The 25,571-nt window shown below is 28.5% G+C and overlaps 3 protein-coding genes and 1 non-coding gene across 4 annotated transcripts; 2 read left to right on the plus strand and 2 right to left on the minus strand.

Moving 5' to 3' along the window:
* The first annotated feature begins 207 nt into the window (after positions 1 to 207).
* Positions 208 to 2,066, plus strand: LOC137811423 (MLP-like protein 43). Its single transcript, XM_068613173.2, has 2 exons — positions 208 to 440; positions 1,589 to 2,066. The coding sequence occupies exons 1-2, from the start codon at positions 254 to 256 to the stop codon at positions 1,858 to 1,860; spliced, it is 459 nt and encodes a 152-aa protein (XP_068469274.2). The 5' UTR covers positions 208 to 253; the 3' UTR covers positions 1,861 to 2,066.
* On the plus strand, positions 1,943 to 2,024 carry TRNAS-GCU (transfer RNA serine (anticodon GCU)). The gene has a single exon. It is a non-coding gene; the product is annotated as a tRNA-Ser (tRNA).
* A 9,436-nt stretch (positions 2,067 to 11,502) lies between the features above and the next one.
* LOC137811430 (MLP-like protein 43) lies at positions 11,503 to 13,769 on the minus strand. The gene is made up of 2 exons (XM_068613186.2): positions 13,519 to 13,769; positions 11,503 to 12,140 (listed from the first exon to the last, which is right to left on the minus strand). The coding sequence occupies exons 1-2, from the start codon at positions 13,703 to 13,705 to the stop codon at positions 11,866 to 11,868; spliced, it is 462 nt and encodes a 153-aa protein (XP_068469287.2). The 5' UTR covers positions 13,706 to 13,769; the 3' UTR covers positions 11,503 to 11,865.
* A 6,154-nt stretch (positions 13,770 to 19,923) lies between these two features.
* Positions 19,924 to 21,866, minus strand: LOC137811437 (MLP-like protein 43). Its single transcript, XM_068613198.2, has 2 exons — positions 21,510 to 21,866; positions 19,924 to 20,466 (listed from the first exon to the last, which is right to left on the minus strand). Exons 1-2 carry the CDS (start codon positions 21,694 to 21,696, stop codon positions 20,198 to 20,200), a joined length of 456 nt encoding a protein of 151 aa, XP_068469299.2. The 5' UTR covers positions 21,697 to 21,866; the 3' UTR covers positions 19,924 to 20,197.
* Between the last annotated feature and the right edge of the window lie 3,705 nt (positions 21,867 to 25,571).

Raw genomic sequence — 25,571 nt, forward strand, 5'->3', positions numbered from 1 at the left:
GATTCATATTAAAATTTAAAATAATTGATAAATAATAAATAATAAATAAAAATTGAGTAACATATGAGTAACTTAAAAGAAAAAAATATTAGCCGTTTACCTTTATTGTGGGGTATAGAGATCCCACAATTGAATTATGGGTGGGTAAATTATGTTCTATATAAGTGGGGGATCCCATTATTATTATTCTTCATAAATCCTCATCTTGTTCTTTCCATTTCTTGCTTCTGTAATTGCTTATTTTTTCATCACCATGGCACTTTTTGGCAAAATCAGCATTGAAATTGGGGTTCATGCAACTGCTGAAAGGTTGTTCAAAATCTTCTCAACGCAACTCCATGATGTTCAAAACATTGCTGAGAGTGTTCACGAAACCAAGCTGCACCATGGTGAAGACTGGCATCACAATGACTCCATCAAGCACTGGACTTATGTCGTAGGTAATTAAACTTCTAATATATAACTCTGCAGATTATTTTCTTCCTAAGTTTTAATAAACTCTTAAACTTTCTATAATTCCCTCGGATTTACTTCTTATCTTTCAAAAGTTGTATATATTTGGAGTTGGTTAGTTATAGAAGATGAGTTTTGACTTAATTTAATTTCAAAAATTAAATTATAAGGTAATATTAGCACATTATATGTATTTTTTTTTATCAGCAAATAGCAATGAAATTAAATGAGACTACTTCGGGGTGGTCCAACTCTTATACAACAAAACAGATTTTCTCAAAGAGCCTTTCCATCTACATATCAACCAAAAGACCTCCTACTCTCTTTCCTATCTCAATCAATAATAAAAGAAACCCAAGAAACAACCTTTTACATAAAAACTAAACAGAATACATACATACCAAGGATTCAAGACACCAATCAAAAAATGAGAAATTAGCTGACGGTATCTTTGAGCACATTATATGTATTAAATAACATACATCTTTTTCTCGTCTATCAAAGAAGAGTTGAAGATGTTGAGTGTGTAAGTAAATATTAATAAATAGTCACGAATTGATACTGAATGATAAACGTTCAATAATAATTATTAAAGTAGACAAAATACTATTTTAGAATGAGTTTAAACTTATCTAGACTCTAAAACATTGGGTAGTAAGATATGATTTGCATCTTACATCCATAAACTTTAGAATGATTTGAGATTTCACGAGTTCTTTGGTTTTTTTTTTTGTGTTGTTCTTTTTCGAGTTGATCTGTTTTAGGTTTTAAATTCTTGTTTTTCTTTTTATTTGGTGTTTGTTTTACCTTTTTTGATTTGGTAGCTTCTTTTGGTGTTTTGAGTTTAGTTGTTAGGTATTAGTTTCTTTGAGATTATTGGACGTGATATATTTGTTTGTTGAATCTGTATAAAGGTTGAATCACCCATGAAGTGATGATTTTTATTTATTTATTTATTTTTGCTGATAAAAAAAAAAATATGAGTGACTAAAGTTGAAATTGCACATTTAAAGATTTACTTCTTAAAAAAAAACTATACATATATATTACAATTGAAATAAAATGTTATGTATAAATGAATTTTTTCTTATCTCTATTCTTATACAATGATTCTTTATTGTTTGTGAAAGAATAGATGGTAAGGTTAGAACATGTCATGAGAGTATTGAATCCCTTGATGAAGAGAACAAAACAATCAAGTGCAAACTCTTTGGTGAAGAGATCGACCATAAGTTTAAGGTGTTTAATCTCATATTTGAAGCAATTGATAAGGAGAATGGTGGTGCTATTGCAAAATGGACGATTGAATATGAGAGGGTTGATGAAGAAGTTGATCCTCCATATGGCTACGTGGAGTACGTGCACAAATGCACTTCAGATATTGATGCCCATCTTCTCAAGGTATAGCTCCAAAAACTTGTGAATAAAACAATAAATAATGGATCTGTTTAACCAACAGCATGATTATATAGATATTTTCTTATGTAATGTCGCTTTGGCCGAGTGGTTAAGGCGTGTGCCTGCTAAGTACATGGGGTTTCCCCGCGAGAGTTCGAATCTCTCAGGCGACGTTTCTTTTCAGCCAATAGAATAGAACACATATTTTTATATATATTTTGTGCTTCTTATATGTTTTTTTAATTCTTTAAAGGGAACTTCATTTGCCAAATCTAATATTTTGTAAAGACATTAGTTGACATTCAAAAGTTTACTTTGCTTAATTGAAAAGTTTTAAACAAAAAAATCAAAATATTCTCATGCTAAAGTTTGAATGACAGTCACTAACGCTACAATCTGTGCTTTACGTTTTCTTCAACCTTTCACCTTTGAATTTTAACAAGGTTTCTTTCTTTCATAGTAACTCTTATCACCTAGCAGACCAACTCAAGAACTTTGACCCTACTTACAGTGTACATCATTTATGCTCCAAAAAAACATTTGACAATATTTTGCAAATCACAAATCGAAGAAATGAAGTCCCTCCAACCAACTAAGCACAAACCAAAATCTTTTCACATTCAACAACCTACAAGAAGAAAAATAAACCACGGTCTTGTCTACAACAAGACAAAAAATAGTATTTCATAAAACATAGCAGAACAATAACAAGTCAATTACAATTTATAGTACATAGTGTATAAAATGAATAACAATTTATTACATCTCAATTCTATTTGTCAAAGGATTCAGAGAAAAAGTAACACTTTTAAATAAGATTCTAGTAATTAAAGTTATTTAATTTTTATAAAAGTATTATAGCTTGTGTTTTAAAATTATAGATGAATATACTATAGTTTTATTTTATTATTAGCTTAATTATTTTTTATCCTTATATTAAGGAATAATAGTTAATTTGGTCTAATTAATTTGAAGAAAATCAATTTTATCTAATGATTTTTAAAAAATCATTTTGATCCGAAGGTTTATATAAAAGTATGCAATTTTGTCCATTCATGTAACTTTTTACATAAACAACATTAAGTGGTGATGATGTGAGATTAAGTAAGGCAATTGTTTTATGTAGTGTTAATAGTTGTTTTATGAACTATATTTCATATTTCGTTGTTTTTTTGTTTGGTTATTAAATTTTAACACAAGTTATTATTGCGTTCGTGTATAAAAAAAAATTATGGTAATGAATGTAAAAATATTTTTAAGGAACAGTTATTAAAGTTTTTAGAGAACGGTTTTAAAATTACAATTTATATAAATATTATCTAAAGTTATTCAATACTTATGACAACTCTGGTCTTCTTCTTTTTTATCAGCAATAACAAATATATAAATGTGAACCACTTCAGGGGTGGATCGACCCTTATACAAAAAATACATAATTCAACGTCTAACAGGATCCTCCAAACCAAACAGGAAAAAGCATAATCCACACTAAGAACTTAAAAACCTAAAAAGCATCACATAACCAAACGCATACATTCCAAAGGTTTCAAACACCAACTGGAAAAGGAAACCGAAGCAGTGCGCAATTTTGCAGAAATCCAAAACTAGACATTTGCTTGCATCAAAGTATAAACTTCAAATGCGTTAGTCGCGCTCCTATTAAAAATAATAGAATTGATGTGATTCCATATTTTCCCCACCACCCCACCCAAATTGTATTCCACACTTCATTAATCAAATCAGAAAACGTATTCATCCTAAATTGAGTAAAGTTTGACTTAGGATCTAGAGAATGATTTTCCAAAATATCATAATCTATTAGACTATAGAGTACATTTCTGTTATAACCATCACTATTTATCGACAAAAATTTATTGATAAAGTTGTGTTCATCCCGGATTTTACCAATATATGGTTTCATCGACAAATTTTACGATGGATTTTTGTCCATTGATAACTACAGATGGATTTTAATGAAAGATTTTTTTGTCTGTCGATCATTACCAACCGCTTATACGGACCAATATAAAAATTAAAAAAAAAATTAAAGGTAAATCAATATTAGTCTGTAAAATTTGTCGATAGTTTAGCGTTAGTATATTTTGTTGATAAATTTTGTTAGTAAATTTATTAACAATTATAATAATGTTAATAATAATTATAATAATGTTAATATTAATTAATAATGGCTACAACAATATTAATAATTACAATAAAAATAATGATAATAATATTAATGTCAATAATAATATTATTACCAATAAAATAATAATAATACTAGTAATATTAATAATAATGTTAATATAATAATAATAATAACATTAATAATTAAAATAATAATAATATTAATATTGATAAAATTAATAATACCTATAATTATAATAATAATAATAATAAAATTAATAATAATAATGATGTTAATATTAACAATATCAATACATATAGTAATATTATTAATAATACTAATAATAATAATATTAATAATACTTTTGTCATTATCAACGAATTTTTTTGCATTATTGTGGGTAAATCCAGTGTTTTTAGTGAACACAAAATAAAAGAAGCGTAGAAAAAGATATATGCGATGGTTCTCACCTGAATTGTTGCTTATACCTTTGAGTCTTTCTTAATTTGTGTTATATAGAATTGTAGCCTATTTTAGTGCATGGACTACTATATAGTCTAAAATGAATTTTTTTTAGTTCAGTTTATTTATTCTGTTTACTAAAATTTCGTTAACTTCTACATTTTAAAATCCCATCCAGATTCTCATAATAATTATATATATATATATATATATATATATATATATATAATTTAAAATAGTACATCTACCTATAAACTAATATATATTGTTAAAATTCCTATACATTTAAAACATGTAAAATAAAATAACAATATATTCTTCATCATATATCTTAGAGTGTCATATAACATAATGAAATATGTGTCCAAGCGTTCTTCACAAACTTTATTGATTCCGAATTTAGTTGTTGAGCATCCATAAAATATTGCAACACATAATAAGTTTAAATTAGTATTTAAAGTATAAAATTTATTATAAACAATAATTTAAATATGACTCTCAACCTCTCTTAATGTCAACTCTTACAATGGTATTCATCCATTGCATTACATAATACCCACACTCATACCCTTCCGGTTGTTTATTATACTACAATCCAATATTAATGAAGAGTTAATATTGATATTTATTTGACAAACAAGGAAGACAAAATTTAATTAATGAAAATACCAACCTTAGGTTTTGAGACTTTGCATTTGGTCAACTTCTGAGTATTCCATATCCAGTCTATTGGCTAATTAATTAAAATAAAAAGGCTTGGTAGAAGACATTTAAGTAATATACATAAGTAAATTGATAATGTAATTATCAGTCCACTATTTACTTGAGATATTATCATTTATGGATATCACAAGTAATTGTCATTGATGCCTACATCATCCATGAAAACAATTAGTAAAACATTAAAGGATGAAATACTAATAATTGACAACTTAAAAACTGTATCTACTCATTAATATAAGGGACAAAATATATATGTTTCCCCCTTTATATTCCCCCTGCATTTCCCATTGAATTAATTAATTAGGGATTCATGTTTTCCCTTTATACATCATGTTTTCCCTTGTTAATACAAACTCCAGACAAATACCTACAAGTATAATTAGTTAAAACATAATCAATGATTTAGTTATATAAACTAAAATGATTTATGGATGGAAGACACTTACATCATCCAAAATTGAATGACAAATATATTCAACTCATGGTTGCAAGGTGCAACCTCTAATACACCTGACATGTGTATGCATAAAGGTATGTAACTATTTATTTCAAAAATAGTGTCATCTCTAATAATGTGGATATAGGATTGTCGATGTAAATCGGTTACTTATTTCTTTATGGACTTGGTTTCTGATGGTATTGCTACAAAATAAAGAACATTTTGATAAAATTAAATATAATAACCTGCAAACCTCAACATGATTGTCGGTCGATCAACGGGCGATCTCCAGGTGCGTAGTTGGTGGTCGTCGTAGGTATGTAAAGATCAACATGAACGCCTAGTCGGAGGGTGCTGAAGTTTTACAAGGACAACATGATCGTCGGTCGATTAACCGACGATCTCCATGTGCGTAGTCGGTGGTCGCCATAGGTATACAAAGATCAACATGATCGCCGGCTGATGAAGCGGTGATCTCCTTAGGTCAACATGATCGCCGATCGATGAAACGGCGTCCACTATATGTGTAATCGGTGGTCGTCAATGTAGGTTATTTTTTAATAGGGTTTTCTCACTTTAAGGTTGTTCTGCTCCAACATAAAGGTGAGTTTCGCTTGTGGATATAGGAAGTCCACTTTTGGTTACTGTATATGGGTTGGGATACCCCTGAAGTATCCCCTTTAATTTTATTTATTCATTGCTGATAAAAAAAAAAATAACCTGCAAACCTCTGATTATGAATTGCAAATAGTATTCTAATAACATTAACCATATCAGCCTTAGAAATATCTCCATCCATTTGAAATTCTAACTTATTTATCAAAGTCTTTAAGCATATTTATAGGCCATTTATCTAAAAGTTATAAGTCATAAAACCATAAATAACCAGATTAGCAAGTTGAACCCTCCCCAATCATACTTAGTATTTTTCCTTTCCAAGAAGTCAATGCTAAAGGTTGGAGATATCTAGACTTAGAAACACCTACAAAAATTGGAACATTAAGGTATTTGAAAGGAACATACCCTCTATTACATCCAATAACACTTTTAATTATCCAATAACACTTTTAATTCTCCCATTAAATGCAGAATTATAAGCAAGAAAGAAGAAATGTTTTAGAAGCATTCATCCATTGACCAAAAATAGAACCATTAGCATGGGAAAAAGCCACAAGATTGGATCATTTTTTTTGTTAACCCTAAAAAAATCAAAAGTATCATCTACAAACAAGACAAAGACAACCCTTTAGGGCCAACCATGGGAGAATCTTTTGATTCAAGACCGAAAGAGAGAGACCCCTATTAAGAACCTCTTTAGCCAAACTGAAAAGGAGAAGAGATAATGGATCTCCTTATCTAACACCTTTGCTATAGAAAAAGTACTCATAAAAGATTAAAAAAAATAGCATATTTAAGAATAGAATGTTTGTCATACTTGTCTTAATTACTATGATAAAATCAGGTTTAAATTTACTCATATTTTTCATGAAGAGAATGTGTGTACTGATAAGTTGGTTAATTTAATATTTATTCATAGAGAAATCCTTCTAGTCTGTTTTTAGAATTCTTTATGAATAAGTATAGTCTACCTATGTATCGTTTTTGTTAACATATGAGTTTTGATCTAGTCCTTCCATATTTTTTTTGTATTTTCTTTCTTTTTTCTTTTATTTTTAATAATATCTTTTGTGTAATGACAAATAATTATTATTACTTAAAGTGTCAACATAGATGAGATGTCAAATTACGCTAGAATGAATCAAATTAGTAAAAATCGAGTTAAAACATATCTAGAAAAGAAAGCTTCATTTAAGAGTAATAGATTTTTTTTTAATATCAATTTTGATAGCAATATTGCATCCCTTAATTTTTTTTGACAAGAAGTTAATGCCTTCTAAAGTAATGCAGACACAATCATTAATATTTCTTCCCTTAACAAAGCCTTTCTGATTAAGGGGTGATCATAGCAGATAGACCTAAAATCTTGATGGTACCAACTCCAATATCCTTCAAAACCAGAGAGACAATATTCAGATGATTTATTTAATATCAAATTCTGAACAGAAAAAAACATTCAGTAGTGTTAGTAGGTTTGTTGATTAATATTTTCTGTAAGTGGCTCAGCTGTGAAACACCTAAATATGTCTGTAAATATTGTTATATATTCTTTTTGCTAAAAAATAAAAAACTTATCTGATCAGTACGGCTAATTAATTAAAGTTTGGGGCCATTTCGATACCCTACAAAAAGAAAGAAAATACCTAATCACTTCTCGTGCAAAATTCGCAAGCTGTCTAAATACTATTTTATTTACTATAAAATAAATTAATACCTTCTGCAACACGTGAAAATATTATAACAAAAGGTGTCTAATTAAAAAACTGATTAAATCACTTTTAAAATCGATACCCTGCAAACCGATTCAAGAAAACATTTAAAAATTAGTTGAATAAAAAATATTTAAAAAATCGGCATTTTAGATAAATTGATTAAAAAGTTGCTTTTTAAATTAGTTTGATTGAGTTCCTAAGTTTTTGACTAGTGAAATTGAAGCTAACATCTTAGAAAGGTAGATCTCTTGTAACATGATGGATAGAATTCAGTTAGTTAATACGGTGATTTCTGGATTTTTAGCTTATAGCTTTAATACGTATAAATGACATGTTCACTTCTTAAGCAAGTTGAGTAGTGGTGTCGAAAATTTATTTAGACTGGTGATATTCTTAAAAAAGGCATAGCTACCAATATTGGACTCTTATCTGTTCTCCTCTTGAAAATGAAGGTTTGAAGATTATTAATCTTCATCATGAAAATAGTGTGTATCTTCTTAAGCTTGCTTGAAACTTTTCTTATAGCAACAAGCCTTGGACTTTTCTTCTGAAAGTCAGAGTTCTTAAATCAAAATACGAGTTTAGAATGGTTTATAGATCCTCGTCTCTTTGGCTTGGAATTAAATAGTTTTATTCTACTATAGTTGATTATACTTCTTGAACTGTTGGTACAAGTACTTCTATTAATTTCTGGAATGATAAATGGTGTTCTACTACTTCTTTAGCAAATATTGTAGGGTTATCTAATGGTGCTAGAATTTTGGATACAGTCTCTCGGTTTTGGACTGGTTGTGATTGGAATATTCATTTGTCTTTACGGCAAATGTCTCATTTTTTTTAATCATATCATGGTTAGGGAGGAACACGATATTCCTAATTTGAATCTAGATGAGTCTGGTCGTTTCACTCTTAAATCGGCTAGGACTTTTTTCTTACAACCAGGAGTTCCCTGTGGTTGGGGTAAATTCATTTGGTCTTCATATATTCTCCCTTTTAAAACAATAGTACTCTAGAAAGTTTTTCATGGACGGCTTCCTATAGATCAACATATCCAGAATAAAGGTTTTCATATATGTTCTATGTGTACAATTTGTGAAAAGCACGAGAAATCTATTTAGCATTTATTTTTTGAATGTTCTAATGCTTTGCATATTTGGAGTTGGGTTCGACAGATTTTTCTTACTTCACATTTCTCTAATAAAGATGATCTTCTTTCTTTTATTAAGAGTGAGGGTAGTCCTTTGGTTAAATTGATTAAGCTTGTTGTGATAACTTTTTCTATTTAGATGATATGGCGTATGAGGAATTATGCTAGATTTCAAGATAAGATTGATGTTTAAGCTATTTCGATAGTTAAAGATTTAACTTTTCTAGTAGGAAATTGTCTGAAGCTTCAATGAAGAATAATATATTGGATTTCAACGTGATTAAGTTTTTTAGTATTAATATTCGTACTGGTAAAGTTCTTCGTCCTCTTCCTATTAAATGGGAGTTCCCTTCATCAGACTGAGTTTAAATTAACACTGATGGGGTTGCTAGGGGATATCCTATTATGGTTGTTGAGTTTTATAGAGTTATATATGCTATGAAGGAAGCTCAAAAGATGAGGCTTACTAATGAATGACTGGAATGTGATTATGCCTTGGTTTGTGTTGCGTTTAATGCTAGAACTAATATTCCGTGGATGTTTCGTAATCGATTGAATACTTGTCCTAATTACTGTGGGAAAAATCAGGTTTATGGTTACTCATATTTTTCGTGAAGGGAATGCGTGTGCAGATAAGTTGGTTAATTTAGGATTTACTCATAGAAAATCATTTCATTGGTATAATAGGCTTCCATCTAGTTTGTTCTTAGAATTATTTATGAATAGGTATAGTATACCTATGTGTCACTTTTGTTAACATATGGATTTTTGTCTAATCCTCCATATTTTATTTTATTTTTTATTTTTTTTAATAATATTTTTTTTAATATGATAACATATGATTATTACTTAAGGTGTCAACTTAATGAGATGTCAAATTACATAGGATACCTAACATAAAAGTTTTTATAAAAAAAAAAATCAATTTAACTGAAAATGGGTTTATAAAATAAGTAGTTTAAACGAGTGGTGCTACATTTCTTATCCACAAAATCTTTATAATACAATTATATATGTTTCCATAACTAGGGTGCATGTTTCAATCATTAACTATAGTGGGTGCAACCATCCCAATAAATGTAGAATTACTGTACAAAAATGTTTGATGGCATTTTGAGCTAAACAATCTTCAATAATCTTTATTATAGTAGTAACTTAAAATGGGGCGAAATATAAACGACCTTCATGTATGGAATCTACTATAAACTTAAAAAAAATAAAATTATCCTATTATATATCAATACTTATTTTACTGGCAAGTGTTTAAAATCTTGGATTTTAGTCTTTGATATTGTTCATTTTATCTTAATACTTGTATTTATTTGCTAACACCTGTTCAATATCTTCCTCTTTTGTCATTTGTGTTTCTTTCCTTTTGTTTTGAAGCAAGTGTTCGAAAAAAAAAAATTGTATGTTGTTGTCCAATAACACTAAAAAATATTAAATAAAGTTAATTTAAAAATAAAAAATAATTAATTAGTGTATTAACTAAATTATTACTATTTTATAAATTAAAAAATTATTATTATTTAAATTAATAATATAAATTATTTTAAATATTAATAATTTTTTAATTTATAAAATAGTATTTAATTATTTTTTATTTTTAAAATTATTTTTTATTTAATGATTTTTTTAATTAATTAGTCGATAGTTGAGAATTTTATGGGGTTGAGTTAGGCCTTAAAGTTCACTTTGTAATATGGTATCAGATCCATTTCGAGTTTATCCTAGCGAGTGTTTGTGTTTGGCATATCGTGCCACCCATAATATATATCCCACGCACGAGTTGGCAGTCTCAGCGAAGCCTAACTCAACTCCATAAAATCGACTCATGAAACTGAGATTTGCACTCACTTATATACAATGAAAGACTCTAATCTCTAATCGATGTAAGATCTCCAACACTATGTTTTAATACTAAATCCACATTGCATTTAAAGTCATTCATTTGATCTCCACTTCAAAGGAATTTGATCAAATATCTTCCATGCACATTACTTCACGGACCTTTGTGTACATTCCTGCTATGTTTACAGCTCTAATTTTTTATACCAACAAAACTAATAACAAAAAGAATTATGTATAATTTAATAAGAATACAAATTATTTATTAAATTTCTTAATTTATATATTATCATTTTAAATAACAAAAAATAAAAAAGCAGACAGAAGAAAAGCTTATTCAACCATGGCCAGTTCCATGACTTTCTATTACATTCATACAGGTACATTAAATTACTGAAATTTCAATAATGGGTTTCCATGTACTGGTAAACACTCTTACAAAATCACATTATTCAATCAATGAAAAAGGAAAGAACAGACAAGATACTGCAAAAATCATAAATATTCATTAATATATGCTAAATATTTTTACAAAATCACTTAATTCAATCAATATAAAAGGACATCACCCAAAAGATACTATACAAATCATAAATATTCATAAATATGCATCACATGGAACATTTTAACATTCAATAATTCAACAAACTTAAAGAAAGTACATTAGCAACCACATTTTTCATTCAATCAAGTTACAACATTTGATACAATAATTTTAATAATTTTTCATATTATTTAATTTCAAACTTATTTTTTAAACTCATCACGTCAAAAGTTGTATACAACTTCATGTGAAAGTATTCATTTTCATCCAAGTTTATTCCATCCAAAGAAGGATCTAGATAACCATCTTTATCCTCAAACTTCACACACTTATTATTATTATTATTCAGATAATCACTTAACCTTAAGCTAAGCTCATTATTTCTTCTTCTTCATTTTAATTTTGTGGCTTAAGAAGATGAGCATCGATATCTGCAGTGCATTTGTGGAGGTACTCGATGTAACCATATGGAGGATCAACTTCTTCCCTAACCCTCTCATATTCAACAGTCCATGTGATGATAGCATCACCATTGTTCTTATCAGTTGCTTCAAATCTGATATTGAGGAGCTTGAATTGGTTATCGATCTCTTCACCAAAGAGCTTGAAGATGATTGTTTTGTTTGCTTCATCGTATTCCATACTCTCCTGACATGTCACAACCTTACCATCTGTTTTTTTAAGCAATCAAAACAAACATAAACATTCTTGGAAAATTAGACAATGATAGAACTAAATTTCATGGCTAGAAATTTTGTATATAGAAACTAATTTGAAGAAAAACAATATCAATTACTAATTTAGAAATTATTTTACAATTTAAAAAATAATTAGTTTTCAAATTATGTTTTTTTTTTCAGTGAAATAAGTTTTTGAACTAGTAATTAAATTGTTATTTAAAATTATTAAACAAAGTTTTAGTTATTTTGAATTAATCTTTTTATTTAGTTTTTTAATTGTTTAAGTTATTAATTCTTTAATTTCTAAAAAATATTTTTTCAGCTATAATTTTGTTTTGAACTTGATATCTATTCTTCAAGATTTGATTTTGTGTTTCAATATGTATTTATTTTAGAATTCAAGTATGAGTTGAAAGTTTAGTATTGAGTAAGTAAAAACAAGAAAGTTATTTGACGTATAAAGAAACAAGATTTATAAATATTGAATTTTAAGAATTCAGGGTGAAGGTGTTTTCATTTATATAAATTGATGCTAGGTTATTGCTTTTTTTTTATCAACAAAATGAAATAAATAGAAGTTCAAAGAAGTGCCTTAACTAGTATATAAAAAACACGATTGGATTAATCTTTCCAGTCTTTTTAAGCATGTCGTGGTAAAAACATAAGAATAGTTAAGGGAAAATGTGTTGAGATCTTAAACACAACAAAAAGATCCACAAGTATTGAGTCTTAGAATTTTGAAAAAAAAAAATCCACAAGTATCAGAGTCTTAGAATTTTGGATGGAAAGTGATGTGACAGTAGTATGATAAAGTTAAGTGACATATAGTAATATTTGTTTAGATAACCAGCTCAAATATATTGTCTTATTTTTATTTTTTATTAGTAAAGAATTAAATGGATTAATTGTTGTTCTTACTCTCATTTTCTGCAGTTTAGGTTGTGTAATGCTCCTGAGTCGATCAATTTAGGAATGAAGAGTATTTCGATTGCGGTAGTTAGTAAGATTTAATGTTATAGGAACAAGATTTTATTCAAAGGTGGACGGAACTACTCTGAGATCTTTTATTTGACTCAATTGAAGATTTGGTCCTGGATTTCTTCTAAATTTTCCTCTACTTGTTTGTCTTATTCTAATTGACATCTTGTTCTTCTGGATTGTCTTGTTTCGCTTTAGCTTATTTTGCGGTTGTGGTTTTTTATAGGGTTAGTTTTGAGTCGTTGGTTGGAAGGTGTGTGTTGTACAAATGTCTTAGGTTTCTATATATGGGTTGAATCACCTAAAATGATTCTTATGTATATATTATTTATTGTTGATCACAACATGAAAAAATATATTGAAACTTAGGGTAACAAAATTGATGAATTACCTATGATATAAGTCCAGTGTTTGATGGACTCATTGTGGTGCCAGTCATCACCATGGTGCAGTTTGGTTCCGTGGACTCTATCAGTAAGGTTTTGAACATCATGGAGTTGCGTTGCGAAGATGTTGAACAACTTTGCAGCTGTTGCATGAATCCCAATTTCAGAGATGATTCTACCAGCAAGTGACATGATGATGATAAAGAACGACAACTATATGAAACAGACAGAGAAGGGTGAGAGATGGTGAAGAACATTGCCATATACCTACTTATAGAGCAACAACACTTAGCTATATACCTAACAATAAACGAAAATTAAATTTTGTAGTCCTTTTTGATACCCTACAATAAACAAAATGTACATAATCAGATTTTGTGTCTAAATACAGATCTATCTAATATACCATGTATCTTTTATTATTTTATTTACTATAAAACACAATCAAGACCTTCTAAACCAGTTTGGGATCAATTAGTTGTAGGTTTTTGACATCTAAAGTTTCAGAACTTTTGGGTAATTGATTTTGCTCGATATCACAAGGAATGTAACTTTGTGATTGTGTATATGGGTTGGGTTACCCTTGAAGTAACCCTCTAATTTAATTTATTCATTGCTGATAAAAAAAAAAGACCTTCTAAACCACACCTCACAATATAATGTTTTTCCCTTAAAACCCTTTTACATGTATAAAATGATAGATCATTCTAACTCTTTTTAATCATCTAATTTTTTTTTCTTTTGTCCAGCTAAAAGTCTGTTATTGAATTAAAATTACGTATGTATGTTTTTCCTAATCGAATTAGTGTTTACACTCTTTTACATGTTTGTTTATGATTAAAAAAATTTAACTTATTTGAATAGAACGCTTATCTGTATTATTATATACTTTTTTTAAATTTAGTTAATTAAAATAATTAATTATTTTTAATTTGATTTGTAATAAAATTAAATTATTTCGTTCATAAACCAATTTTTAGAGATAAAAAATAATTAGTTGCTATAATAACTAAATTAGAGACTATTTTAGAGACTAAAAAAATTTTGATTTTTAAATTAATTTCTATTATTAATAAATGATTTTGAAATTGGTATCTAATTAGCAACCAAAGTTTTTGCTACCAAATTTAAAAATTAAATAATTAGTAGTTAAACCTGGATAGCTATATAAAGACCAATTTAAAAATTATTTAACAATAATAAAAATTAATTTAAAAATCAATATTTTTTAATTTTTAAAATAATTTTTAATTTAATTATTATAATAATTAATTAATTTTTTATCTAAAATTGACTTTTATTTTAATTTTTTCTTGTAGTGATATTTATTTATTTATTTTGTTTATGAAAGAAAAAATTAAACATTTATTCACGGTCTTGTCATTCACAAATTATTAGGTGAGGTTGGTCCACTAAAGGAAAACGTGAATTAACTGTCTTAAATATGCCTGCCAATAATGTTAATAGTGTTTTCTCAGCATTCATAAGTGCTCATGAAAATAAAAGGGGAAAATACACTATAAGAAAAACTTGATTTAGCTTACAATTTAGCTTCCAAATTTTTGTGTAGGCCATTTGCGGACGCTACTCTCGTCGGCCAAAATGAGTAAAAGCTAACGCAAGATTTACATTGGACACAAAACGGACACATATATTGATTTAAGTTTTATTTTATTTTTTAAAAATTTTGCGTCGGCCGCGGCCCACGCATAGGCGTCGGTTTTGCGTGGAACCCACGCATATGCGTCCGCTATAGCCCACGCATGTTTAGAGTTTTAAAATTTAAATATTTTTAATGTATAATAAATATTTTAATTTTGAATTCTTTAATTTCAAATCCTAGCGGTTCCAGTTTCCTTGGAATATTCATTTGGGTTCTTGGTTTCGAGTCTTGGCCCACGCAAATCCATCATTATTAAAAAAAATATTAAGGGAGTGTTGGTTTGATGATTTTATGAAATTTATAATTAAATTAATATTCATGATATGTGGTGTTAAGGCTTAACTTATATGTAAATAAATATTTTTTTTTCATGGTATCGTTTGGACAAATACCATGTTAGTTAGGATTGTTGTGTGACTTAGCCTTTGATTAGTGGTTGTGTGAAAACAAATAAATCTAAAAGTGTCTATAATGTATAAGTTTTTTAGGTGTATATGTATAGGCAAAGAGGACCTAGATAGTATTTGGAATTGGTTGTACAATTACTAACGTGTCGGTGATCTTCTCGCTCCTTCCTTTGCGTCCCCTTCCTCAAATACTGGTGCTCGGTTGGAGTGGACCTGAAAAAGGTACTCTGACACTCAAGTAAGTACTTTGTGTAAAAAGTGTATGTCGTAAAGCTGATTAAAGCGTACCTTACACCTCTGTAAAGAGTTTATTTATAGTGTTTAGTCAAGAGACCATGTTGTGATGGACATTATCAATCAAATATCAGTTGCTAACTGATTTATAACATGATCCTTGATTTATAGGGAGGTATATTAGTATATTGCATGTTTGGGAATATCTTCGATATCTTTCATCAGTTAATCAGTGCTTAACTCATTTCTCGGAGATCTGATCCACATTAAATAGGATTTATTAAGGCTTCACGTAAGTATTGTTGTTTTCGTTCATTAATTGCTTTAAATATGCTTTTATGTGGTCGGTTGGTCACCAAGCGAGGAAAGAGTACATTGTTTTTATTAAAATTGTCAATTGTAATAAAATTTGAGATGTATAGCATTTCACGTTCTCGGTACAAATTTTACTGATAAAAATTCTAGGTTGTAGGCTCCGTCGGACGTTGTATCTGAAATGTTAACATATTTAGTTTTTCTGTTTTAAGTTAGTGGGCTTTGTTTGTTTGACCATTTGGAAGACTAATTAAGACAGATTTAATTTTAGTATAAGTAGTAAAAACATTCAAATTGTGACAAACATGATCCGTGGCACCAGAATCAATAATCCAATATTCTTTTATAGCAGATAATGAAGAGAGAAACTTACTTGTTGAAGAATGCTCAGTATTGGGGATTTCATTAGCAGAGAAGGTGTTGACTTGATTAATTTGAGTGTGAGGGGCAGGATCCTCAAGGTTTTGCTGACGCAAAATGTTGGTCAGAAATTGGCACTACTGTGATGTAAGTTGAATCCCCTTTACATCTTGTTCTTTAGGAAAAAGCTCAGATAAAGTTTTAGTAGTAATCATATTATTGGTTTGGGATGTCCAATTGGTGAATTTGTAGCCAAGAGGGAACTCGTGCTTTTTATAACAGGTGTCGACAGTGTGGCCAAGACGATTAAAAAAGTGTAGACTTTTCTAGTAGAAGAAAACTGTACCGCCCTGGTAGGCGGAAGTGATGACGTGGCATCAAACTACAGTGTAGGCGTGTTGACAAGGTGCCAGATTTGCAGAAGGGAAGGAAGTCGAGGGGTTCGTGTAGTTTCCAGTTATTAAGTTGGCGCGTTCCGATCTCCAGCATACCAGGACAGGCGATCGCCCAGTTGAAGATTAAGTCGCCAGATGATAAATTCAGGCGACCAAGTGATTGGAGATCGCCAGAGCAAGCACATCGCCGAAGATGAAGGTGGTGCAGATTATGAAGGCGATCGACGAGACCACAGGGAAGGTGTACGAGAGCACCCTAACTCGCCAATTCCAGTAGAGATCGCGCTCCCAAGTTAGCTATGCACTGGGCAGTACCATGCATAAATAACTTAGCCAAAAAGAGAGTCAGAAGCAGCGCCCAAGCCAAGGAGGCTCCAGATGATGGCACGTGTACGACTGGATGCAAGACACGTGTCCAGGTCTGTAACTGCCAGGAGAGAGAAAGTGACCAGGTATATAAGAGTTCTCAACGAACTTCTGAGGTACGCACGTTCAGATTATACTCTTTACGCTTGCGAGTTCTAGAGCTTACTGTGAGAAAGAACATTGCACGGTTCCTTGAGAGTTCTTGAGTGTTCTTGCTCTTAGTATTTGGTGGTTCGGTCACTGACTTGGGCGTTGGAGTGCGATCGGCCGCAGCGGCGCCGCTCTGTTCTTTTGCAGGTTCTTGAGGTGGATCTTGAAGAAGGACGGAGGTTTGAAGCGGTGCACACGTCGATCCTTTGACGAGGCAGGTTTCAACGTTCTGGTCAACAGGCAGGATCATCAACTTTGAGGCTTTAACATTACCAGAAGAAAAACCCACTTTGCGAAAACAAACAGCCTTAGTATGACCGTATTTATCACAAAAATTGCATGTAATAGTGTGACTACTATTAAGACTATGAAGACTAGGGTTTTCATTAGACATTGACTAAGAGATTTTGAAACCCAATCAAGATTTTGAAAGAGAACAGAAAAGATAACCAAGAACAACAAAGGGGGAAATAAAGATAATTTGTAGTCATTCGAAGATCTCTGATACCATATTACAAAGTGGACTTTAAGCCTAACTCAACCCCATAAAACCGGCTCATGGGGTAAGGTTTGCACTCGCTTATATACATTGAAATACTTTAATCTCTAGTCGATGTGGGATCTCCAACACACCCTCCTCAAGCCGAGCATGACAACTCGTGCATGGGATAACATATTATGGGTGGTCCGATAACGACCTGATAGCAGAAGCCCAACAAACATTTGTTAGGATAGGCTTTAAATGGCTCTGATACCATATTACAGTTAATGAAGATGAATATTCCTTGTATGATGTGGTGCATCAAATGGAGCGCACGTAATCGCGCGAAATCGCAATGGAGAAAGGGAGGTTCTAATGAACCCTAATTGCAAATGAAAAAGAGACAATGACTCAAGCATAAAAGAGATAAAAGCAGAGAAAATAAAATACAAAAGAAATTCTTATCTACTTGTGTATTAGAGAGTAAAATGCATGGTGTATATATAAGAAAAAGACTAAGACCTATCTGAAACAGAAAAGGAAAGTTGAGACAAATAAACAAAACCCAATAACTTAAAACAGAAAAACTAAATATATTTTCATGAAATGCGAAAAAGTCCTTTCCAATTACTTGAGATTTTGCCTTTATTGTTTTGGGCATCGCTACACATTCACCAAACCAAATCTCCCTGGTTGGACGTGGTGAATTAGTAGATCGAGGGCATTTTGGATATATGCCTGTTCTGCTAGGTTCAAGAAGGGTGAACAGTGGTTGTTAAGGTCATACCAAAAGCAAAGCTTATTTGTTCTTTATCTTCAATCTTAATCTTAATAATCATATCTTATTCTTTCTTACATTTGGTGCATCACTTGTTACACTTAAAACTTATGAAATTGTCGTTGAGTTCTACCTGAGATTTGATTTTGTTTACTGATAAAAACTTGATGTTTTATGTCATTTTGATGATTTTTATTCAAGGAATTAAGGCTTATGTTTTCATCATCACCTCTTTTGTTTTCAGATGATAAAAAAAATGACAACGACAATTGCTATTGAAGATGTGAAAAGGGAGATGAAAATATTGCATCAAACCTTAAATCACCAATGCATTAATAATCTTACAAAGACATTTTTTTGTGTTATTTTATGACATTAGTTCTTGTTCTACAATATTCTGTTATGGGTTTTTGTTATCATTTTTATGCTTGTAAATGTTTATAGTAACTTTAATCTACTTGAACTCTTTCTTTAACTTTCCAACTTACATAGGCAAATGCTCAAAACCATGGTTTTATCACTTATGTACACTCTCATCTGGCTATCATTAGCGTTGTTAGTGGTTAGCGATAATTAAGAAACTTGTAACTGAACTTTTTTTAATTGCTATTATTATTATTAACTTGAAAAGAAAATTAATGATATTGTATGCTTATTTTTTTAATATATCTTATTAAATATTTTTATCATTACATAAATGTAAAGATAAATTATTAATATTTTTTTCTTTTATTTTATAATTTTTAAAAATAATATAATTTAATATTAATGCTTCGTATAATTAGAAAAATACACATTGTTACATTTATGTGTGTGAAGATTAGTGGATTTTACAATAAATAAATAATAATGTAAATATTTATTTTTAAAAAAAATCTATGATGATTATTATAATATTAATATAAAAAGTCTGGTTTACTATAATAGATAGTTCTGATGAAAACCTACGTAAAAAGTTATATTTTCTATGACTATATTAATCTTAAAAAGTTTTGTTTGAATAATAAATTCAACTTATTATAAAAGTTCTTACATACAAAATGCAAAGTTTCCATATTCTATATCACCATCATCAGAATGTTATAAAAAGTCTTATAGAACCGTATACGCATCATAGTTATAAATTTTATTGAGCCATTACGAATTCCATGACTTGTTATTACATTCAAAGAGGTACATTAAACTAGTGAAATTTTCAATAATGGGTGGTAAAGATTTTTCCAAAATCACTTAATTCAATGAATAGAAAAGGACAGAACCCTACACAAATCATAAATATTCATTCATATCCATATACATAACATGAAACATTTTAACATATAATAATTCAACAAACTTCAAGACATCACTGACATGCATATCCAACATTATTGCACCCAAAGGAAGGATCAAGATAAACATATCCCTCTACTCAAACTTCACACAGATATATTATTATTCTTATTATTCAGATAAGAAGTTGACCTTAAGCAAAGCTCATTATTTCTTCTTCATCTTCTTCTTCTTCTTTTTATTTTACACATAACTTTTTGGAGCTATGCCTTAAGAAGATGAGCATCGATATCTGTGGTGCATTTGTGGAGGTACTCGATGTAGCCATATGGAGGATCAACATCTTCACGAAGCCTCTCATATTCAACAATCCATTTGATGACAGCACCACCATTCTCCTTATCACTTGCTTCAAATATCAGATTGAGGAGCTTGTATTGCTGATCCAGGTCTCCACCGAAGAGCTTGAAGATGATTCTTTTCTTTGCTTCATCATATTCCATACTCTCCTGACATGTCGTAACCTTGCCATCTGTTTTTTAAGCAATCAAAACAAATAACATAAACATTCTTGCAAAATTATATAAATAACTAAACTTCATGGCAAGAATTTCTGTAAACAGAAACTAATTTGAAGAAAAAAAATATCAATAACTTTCTTTCTATCAACAATAAAATTAATTAAAGTGGAATATTTAAGATGTTGTATATAATAAATAATGAAGAATTAATTATCATTTCGTATATAAAAAATATTAATAAATAATTTAAAAATTATTTTACAATTTAAAAATAATTAGTTTTTCAAATTATGCTTTTTGCAATGAATAAGCTTTTTAACTAGTTAAATAGTTATTTAAAATTAGTAAACAAAATTTTAGTTATTTTTAATTATTTAAGTTATATTAATTCTTTAAACTTAGTGATTATTACACTTAAAAAAATCATGAAATATAAACTAATTTTTAAAGATAAAAAATAATTAGTGATTATAGCGACTAAATTAGAAATCACTTTAAAAATTATTTATTTTTAGATTAATTTTTATTATTGTTAAATAGTTTTTAAATTGGTATTTAATAGAAAAATTTTGATTTTGATTTCATATTACTTCAATCTCTAATAACAATATTTTCAGCTTTAATTATTTTTATAATTTTTTTTCAACTTTAACCTTGATGTCTACTCTTCAAGATTTGATGTTTTATACGACAATTAATGTTCATTAATATTAAATCTCTTAGTATATTCTCTACAGTAAAATCTCAGCCGTAGTATTCAAGTTTGTGGAAAAATTTAAGAGTAGTTAGGATCATGGTAAACTCAAGTAGACATGTCATGCTAATTTATATAGGAACTCTCAGGTATTAAAATTACGATGAAATCGTGTAATTTTGAAAATTTCTCATGAAATCAGCTACTTCTTTAAAAAAAAACAGTAAAACTTTTATGAATGTAAGTAGATAGAATATAGTTTCTATCATTAAAAAGTTTTAAGAAAATAATCACTAGAACAGATAGAACTGTGGAGGCAAACTATGTTAAAAGTTAGGGTAAAAACATAGTTGAATTTACCTATGATATAAGTCCATTGTTTGATGGACTCATTGTGGTGCCAGTCATGACCATCATGCAGTTTGGCTTTGTGGATTCTATCAGTAATGTTCTGAACATGATGCAGTTGCTTAGTGAAGAAGCTGAACATCTTTGCAGCAGTTGCATGAACCCCAGTTTCAGAGCTGATTCTACCAGAAAGTGACATGATGATAAAGAAAGAAGCAAGAATATGAAGCAGACAAAGAAGGGTGGGAGATGGTGAAGAATAACATTGCCCCTTATCCACTTATATATAGCAACAACACTTAGCCACCCATACCAATCAACCAATTCATTAAATTTTGTGGTCCATTTTCATACCCTACAATAAAGAAAATACCTAATCAGATTTTGTGTGAGAATCTAGATCCATATCTAATACCATATATCTATTATTATTTTATTTACTATAAACCACAATCACAAGGCTTTCAAAACCACATGAGAATATCGTTTTTCCCGCTTAAAACCCTTTCACATGCATGTCTACGTAAGGCTGTTCCATATAAAAAAACAATAAAGCACTTATTCAGGGTCTTGTCATTCACAGAAAATTAGGTGGTGTGAGTCATTATTGTCATCGACTATAGATTATTAAATTTTGATAAATTTAAATGCTTTTTATACTTGTTATTAAAGGGAAAATTGCTTTTTAGACAACTCACACTTCACTCTACATTTTATTAAATATTAATATTTTAATCATTTTTAATTCTTTTAATTTTAAAAATTATTTTAACATTTAACATTTTACATTATATTCTCACTAAAAGATTTTCTTATTTCTTTTATTATAAATATTAATGTTTTTTTGGGTGTAAAGTGAAGTAGCATCACCCTTATATAAAATATAAAACGTGCTCTGATTTTGAAATCCCCTTTTTTGTACATTTATATAAAAAAATATGCCTCCACATAGAACGTGCTTTGAAATTCTGTTTCACTAAAAAAAATATATTAAATAAAACTTAATTTTAAAGATTAAAATAATTAATTATTGTTTGATTAAATTAAAAAATTATTTTATAAATTAAAAAATTTATAAGTATATAAATAATTTTTATCATTACTAAAAATTTATAAAATAATTTTTAAATTGGTATTAATGATTAGTTACTAATATTTTAACTATTTACTTTATATTCTAAATTAGTTTTTTAAAGATAATTTAAAATTTAGAATATCAATTTAAAAATTATTTTGTAAATATTTATTAATAATAAAAAATATTATATATAAAAATAATTTTTTAATTTTTAAAATAAATAGTATTATAATTAATTATTTCTAATCTTTGAATTTAATTATTATTTAATATTTTTTATAATTTTTTGTACAGTTCAATAAAATATGTCTTCAATAGAACGTGCTTTGAAACCATGCTCTAGTATTTTGTGCACTTCTCTTATTGCTAATTTGCCCCCACATAACTAATTTTTCTGCCAACTTACTTAGGAAGTAGAGGTTCTAAAGTGACTGGTATATTCAACTTTTTCTCCATACCCCTTCAATTTCTATATCCAATTAGATCAAATTTATCCTTTCTTTCTGCACATACAAATGATACCCAAAACATTATTTTAAGCTCCCATGTTGTCCACCCATTCAATCTCATTAGTAGCCCCACATACCAAAACATTTTTTTTGAATTAATCTTCTCTCTCTTTTATCAGTAAAGAGTAAATAAAATAAAATAAGACACTTTCAGGGTGTCTCAATCCTTATACAAAAATAACCTATACCAAACTTCTTAACATTCAACCAACTGGGGATCTAACATACTCTACAAAACATCAACCAGGGTGATATAGACATGACAAGACTGATATAGGTATGATCACATCAAAATACAATTACATCATCCCTCCAAATGAGACACGTTCTCACAAAATAAGAAAAAATAAATACCACCATACACTTTTCTTCAACAATTGAATACGATCTTTGCCAACAAGTAGAAGTAACTCAAACACCCAAGAGTCATAAATATCAAACCAAACCTGTAAGAAAACTACAGAAGCCAAAAACCTACACTAAATCACACAAAAACTTCCAAACCTAGTCAAGACGTTAAACATAAATTACCTAACATCAATTTCTCAAATACCTCATATAACATAAAGGTTCCAAACATCAATCCGAGTAAGAGAAATCAACCAATCGTTCCTTTATCGTAGCCCAATACCAGGTATTCCTTTGTACCACAGTAAAAACTTCAACTACATCAACTCATCCATTCTTAAAAACAACCATATTCCTATGATTCTAAATTTCACCTATAATACCAACCCAAATCCCCCCAACACCTAATAGTAGTATGTTTCAAACTTGTAGGTTTAAACATCTTAAAGTACATTTGTGCATCACAATGAAATACTGAAGAGAACCCCAACCACTCGAGACAAAGCCTCCAAATTCTCTAAGAAACCCTATATTCAAAGAAGAGATTACTTACCGACTCCTCTTCCACACCACAGAGAGGACAACGATTACACAATAGAGAAATTAACATTGTCAGTATTAGTTTTTTTACTACAGACCATGTTTGCACTCTCCTTTCTTATTAATTCTTTTATATAATTCTTTTTATGTGATGAAAGTAATTCTATCATTTTGTTAAACCATGGTAATAACGTATGCCAGCCATAATAATGACTTCTTATTAACTTTTGCATGTCACACTAATGCAATATATTTAGGGTTATGCTTTTTAATGCTAGAAAAGCAAAATGAAAAATGAAAAATAAAAAATAAAAAATGAAATTATTTAGATTGAGGAAAAGAAATGGTGAGTGAAAGAAATCTAAAAAGTTGAGGTTGGTGTAATAAAATAAATTTTTAGTATATATTTTAAAATAAATTTTAAACTAATTTTTAAAAATAATTTAATATAGAAATACGTTTTAACATAGAAATTAAAATTAAAAAAATTAATTAAAATAAAATTTATTATTAAATCTTAGTAAATAAAAAAATTATATTTAAAATAATAATATATTAAATGAATTACTTCATAAAATATAAATATAAAATTTAAATTATTTTATTTTATATTATGTTTTAAACAAGAAAATGCTGGCCACAAAAAAAAAGAATCAAACAGAGAGTAAAAGCATGGAACAAAGGTGAAACAGACCTCTAGATTGGGACTGAGGACGACAACATATAAAAAAAATGTAGGACACAATGACGAGAAAAAAAAATATGAATACTAAACAAGTCCAGACATATTCACATTTTGATTTTGATAGGACACAATGACAAGAAAAAGAATCAGGATACTAAAAAATCGAGACATATTCACATTTTAATTTTGATAAATATCATATTATATATAAAAATCATTAAATAATAATTAAATTTATAAAATAATTTTTAAATTATATCTAAATTAGTTATCAAGATTTTATTAATATTTTAAATTTTAAATTTATTTTTAAAATATTAATAAAATTAATTTATAATATAAAGTAGTTAGTATTAAAATCTTCTTAACAATTTACAAAACGGTTTTATAAATTTTTATTAGTAATAAAAATTATTTTAAATATTAATAATTTTTTATTTTATAAAATGGTCTTTAATTTAGTCAAGATATAATAATTAATTATTATGGTCTCTAAAATTAGTTTCTATTTAATGATTTTCTTATAATGATATATATATATATAATTTATATTATCATAATACTATAAAATATATTTTTTAAAATTTTAAATATATACATGGTAAGATAAAAAGATTTCTCAATTTTCTATACTAACTCCTATAGTCTTATTTCCGTATAATACAAGCATTACAAATTATAAGAACAAACATAAGCAAAAATGTACAGTAAAAGTAGAGTTTTTAAAACTTTCAATGCAATTATATAGCAAGTAAACATTGAATAATCATCTCATAATTTATATTATAACATATTAATCGATAATCAAGTGTTTATTCTCAATTCTTATATAACATTCACTACTCATGTTAAAAATTCATTAACATATAACAACAAACATTTCACTTTATTTTAGGAAGACTTATGCATCCAAA

Source organism: Phaseolus vulgaris, chromosome 11, assembly GCF_051622355.1.
Source record: "Phaseolus vulgaris cultivar YP4 chromosome 11, ASM5162235v1, whole genome shotgun sequence".
Taxonomy (NCBI): Eukaryota; Viridiplantae; Streptophyta; class Magnoliopsida; order Fabales; family Fabaceae; genus Phaseolus; species Phaseolus vulgaris.

What these genes read in the sequence shown, in the direction of transcription:
- LOC137811423 (XM_068613173.2), top strand. Translation starts at nt 254, where the DNA reads ATGGCACTTTTTGGCAAAATCAGCATTGAAATTGGGGTTCATGCAACT. An exon ending in GCACTGGACTTATGTCGTAG is followed by an intron (nt 441 to 1,588) that starts GTAATTAAACTT and finishes GTGAAAGAATAG; the next exon opens with ATGGTAAGGTTAGAACATGT.
- LOC137811430 (XM_068613186.2), bottom strand. Translation starts at nt 13,705, where the DNA reads ATGTCACTTGCTGGTAGAATCATCTCTGAAATTGGGATTCATGCAACA. An exon ending in ACACTGGACTTATATCATAG is followed by an intron (nt 12,141 to 13,518) that starts GTAATTCATCAA and finishes TTAAAAAAACAG; the next exon opens with ATGGTAAGGTTGTGACATGT.
- LOC137811437 (XM_068613198.2), bottom strand. Translation starts at nt 21,696, where the DNA reads ATGTCACTTTCTGGTAGAATCAGCTCTGAAACTGGGGTTCATGCAACT. An exon ending in ACAATGGACTTATATCATAG is followed by an intron (nt 20,467 to 21,509) that starts GTAAATTCAACT and finishes CTTAAAAAACAG; the next exon opens with ATGGCAAGGTTACGACATGT.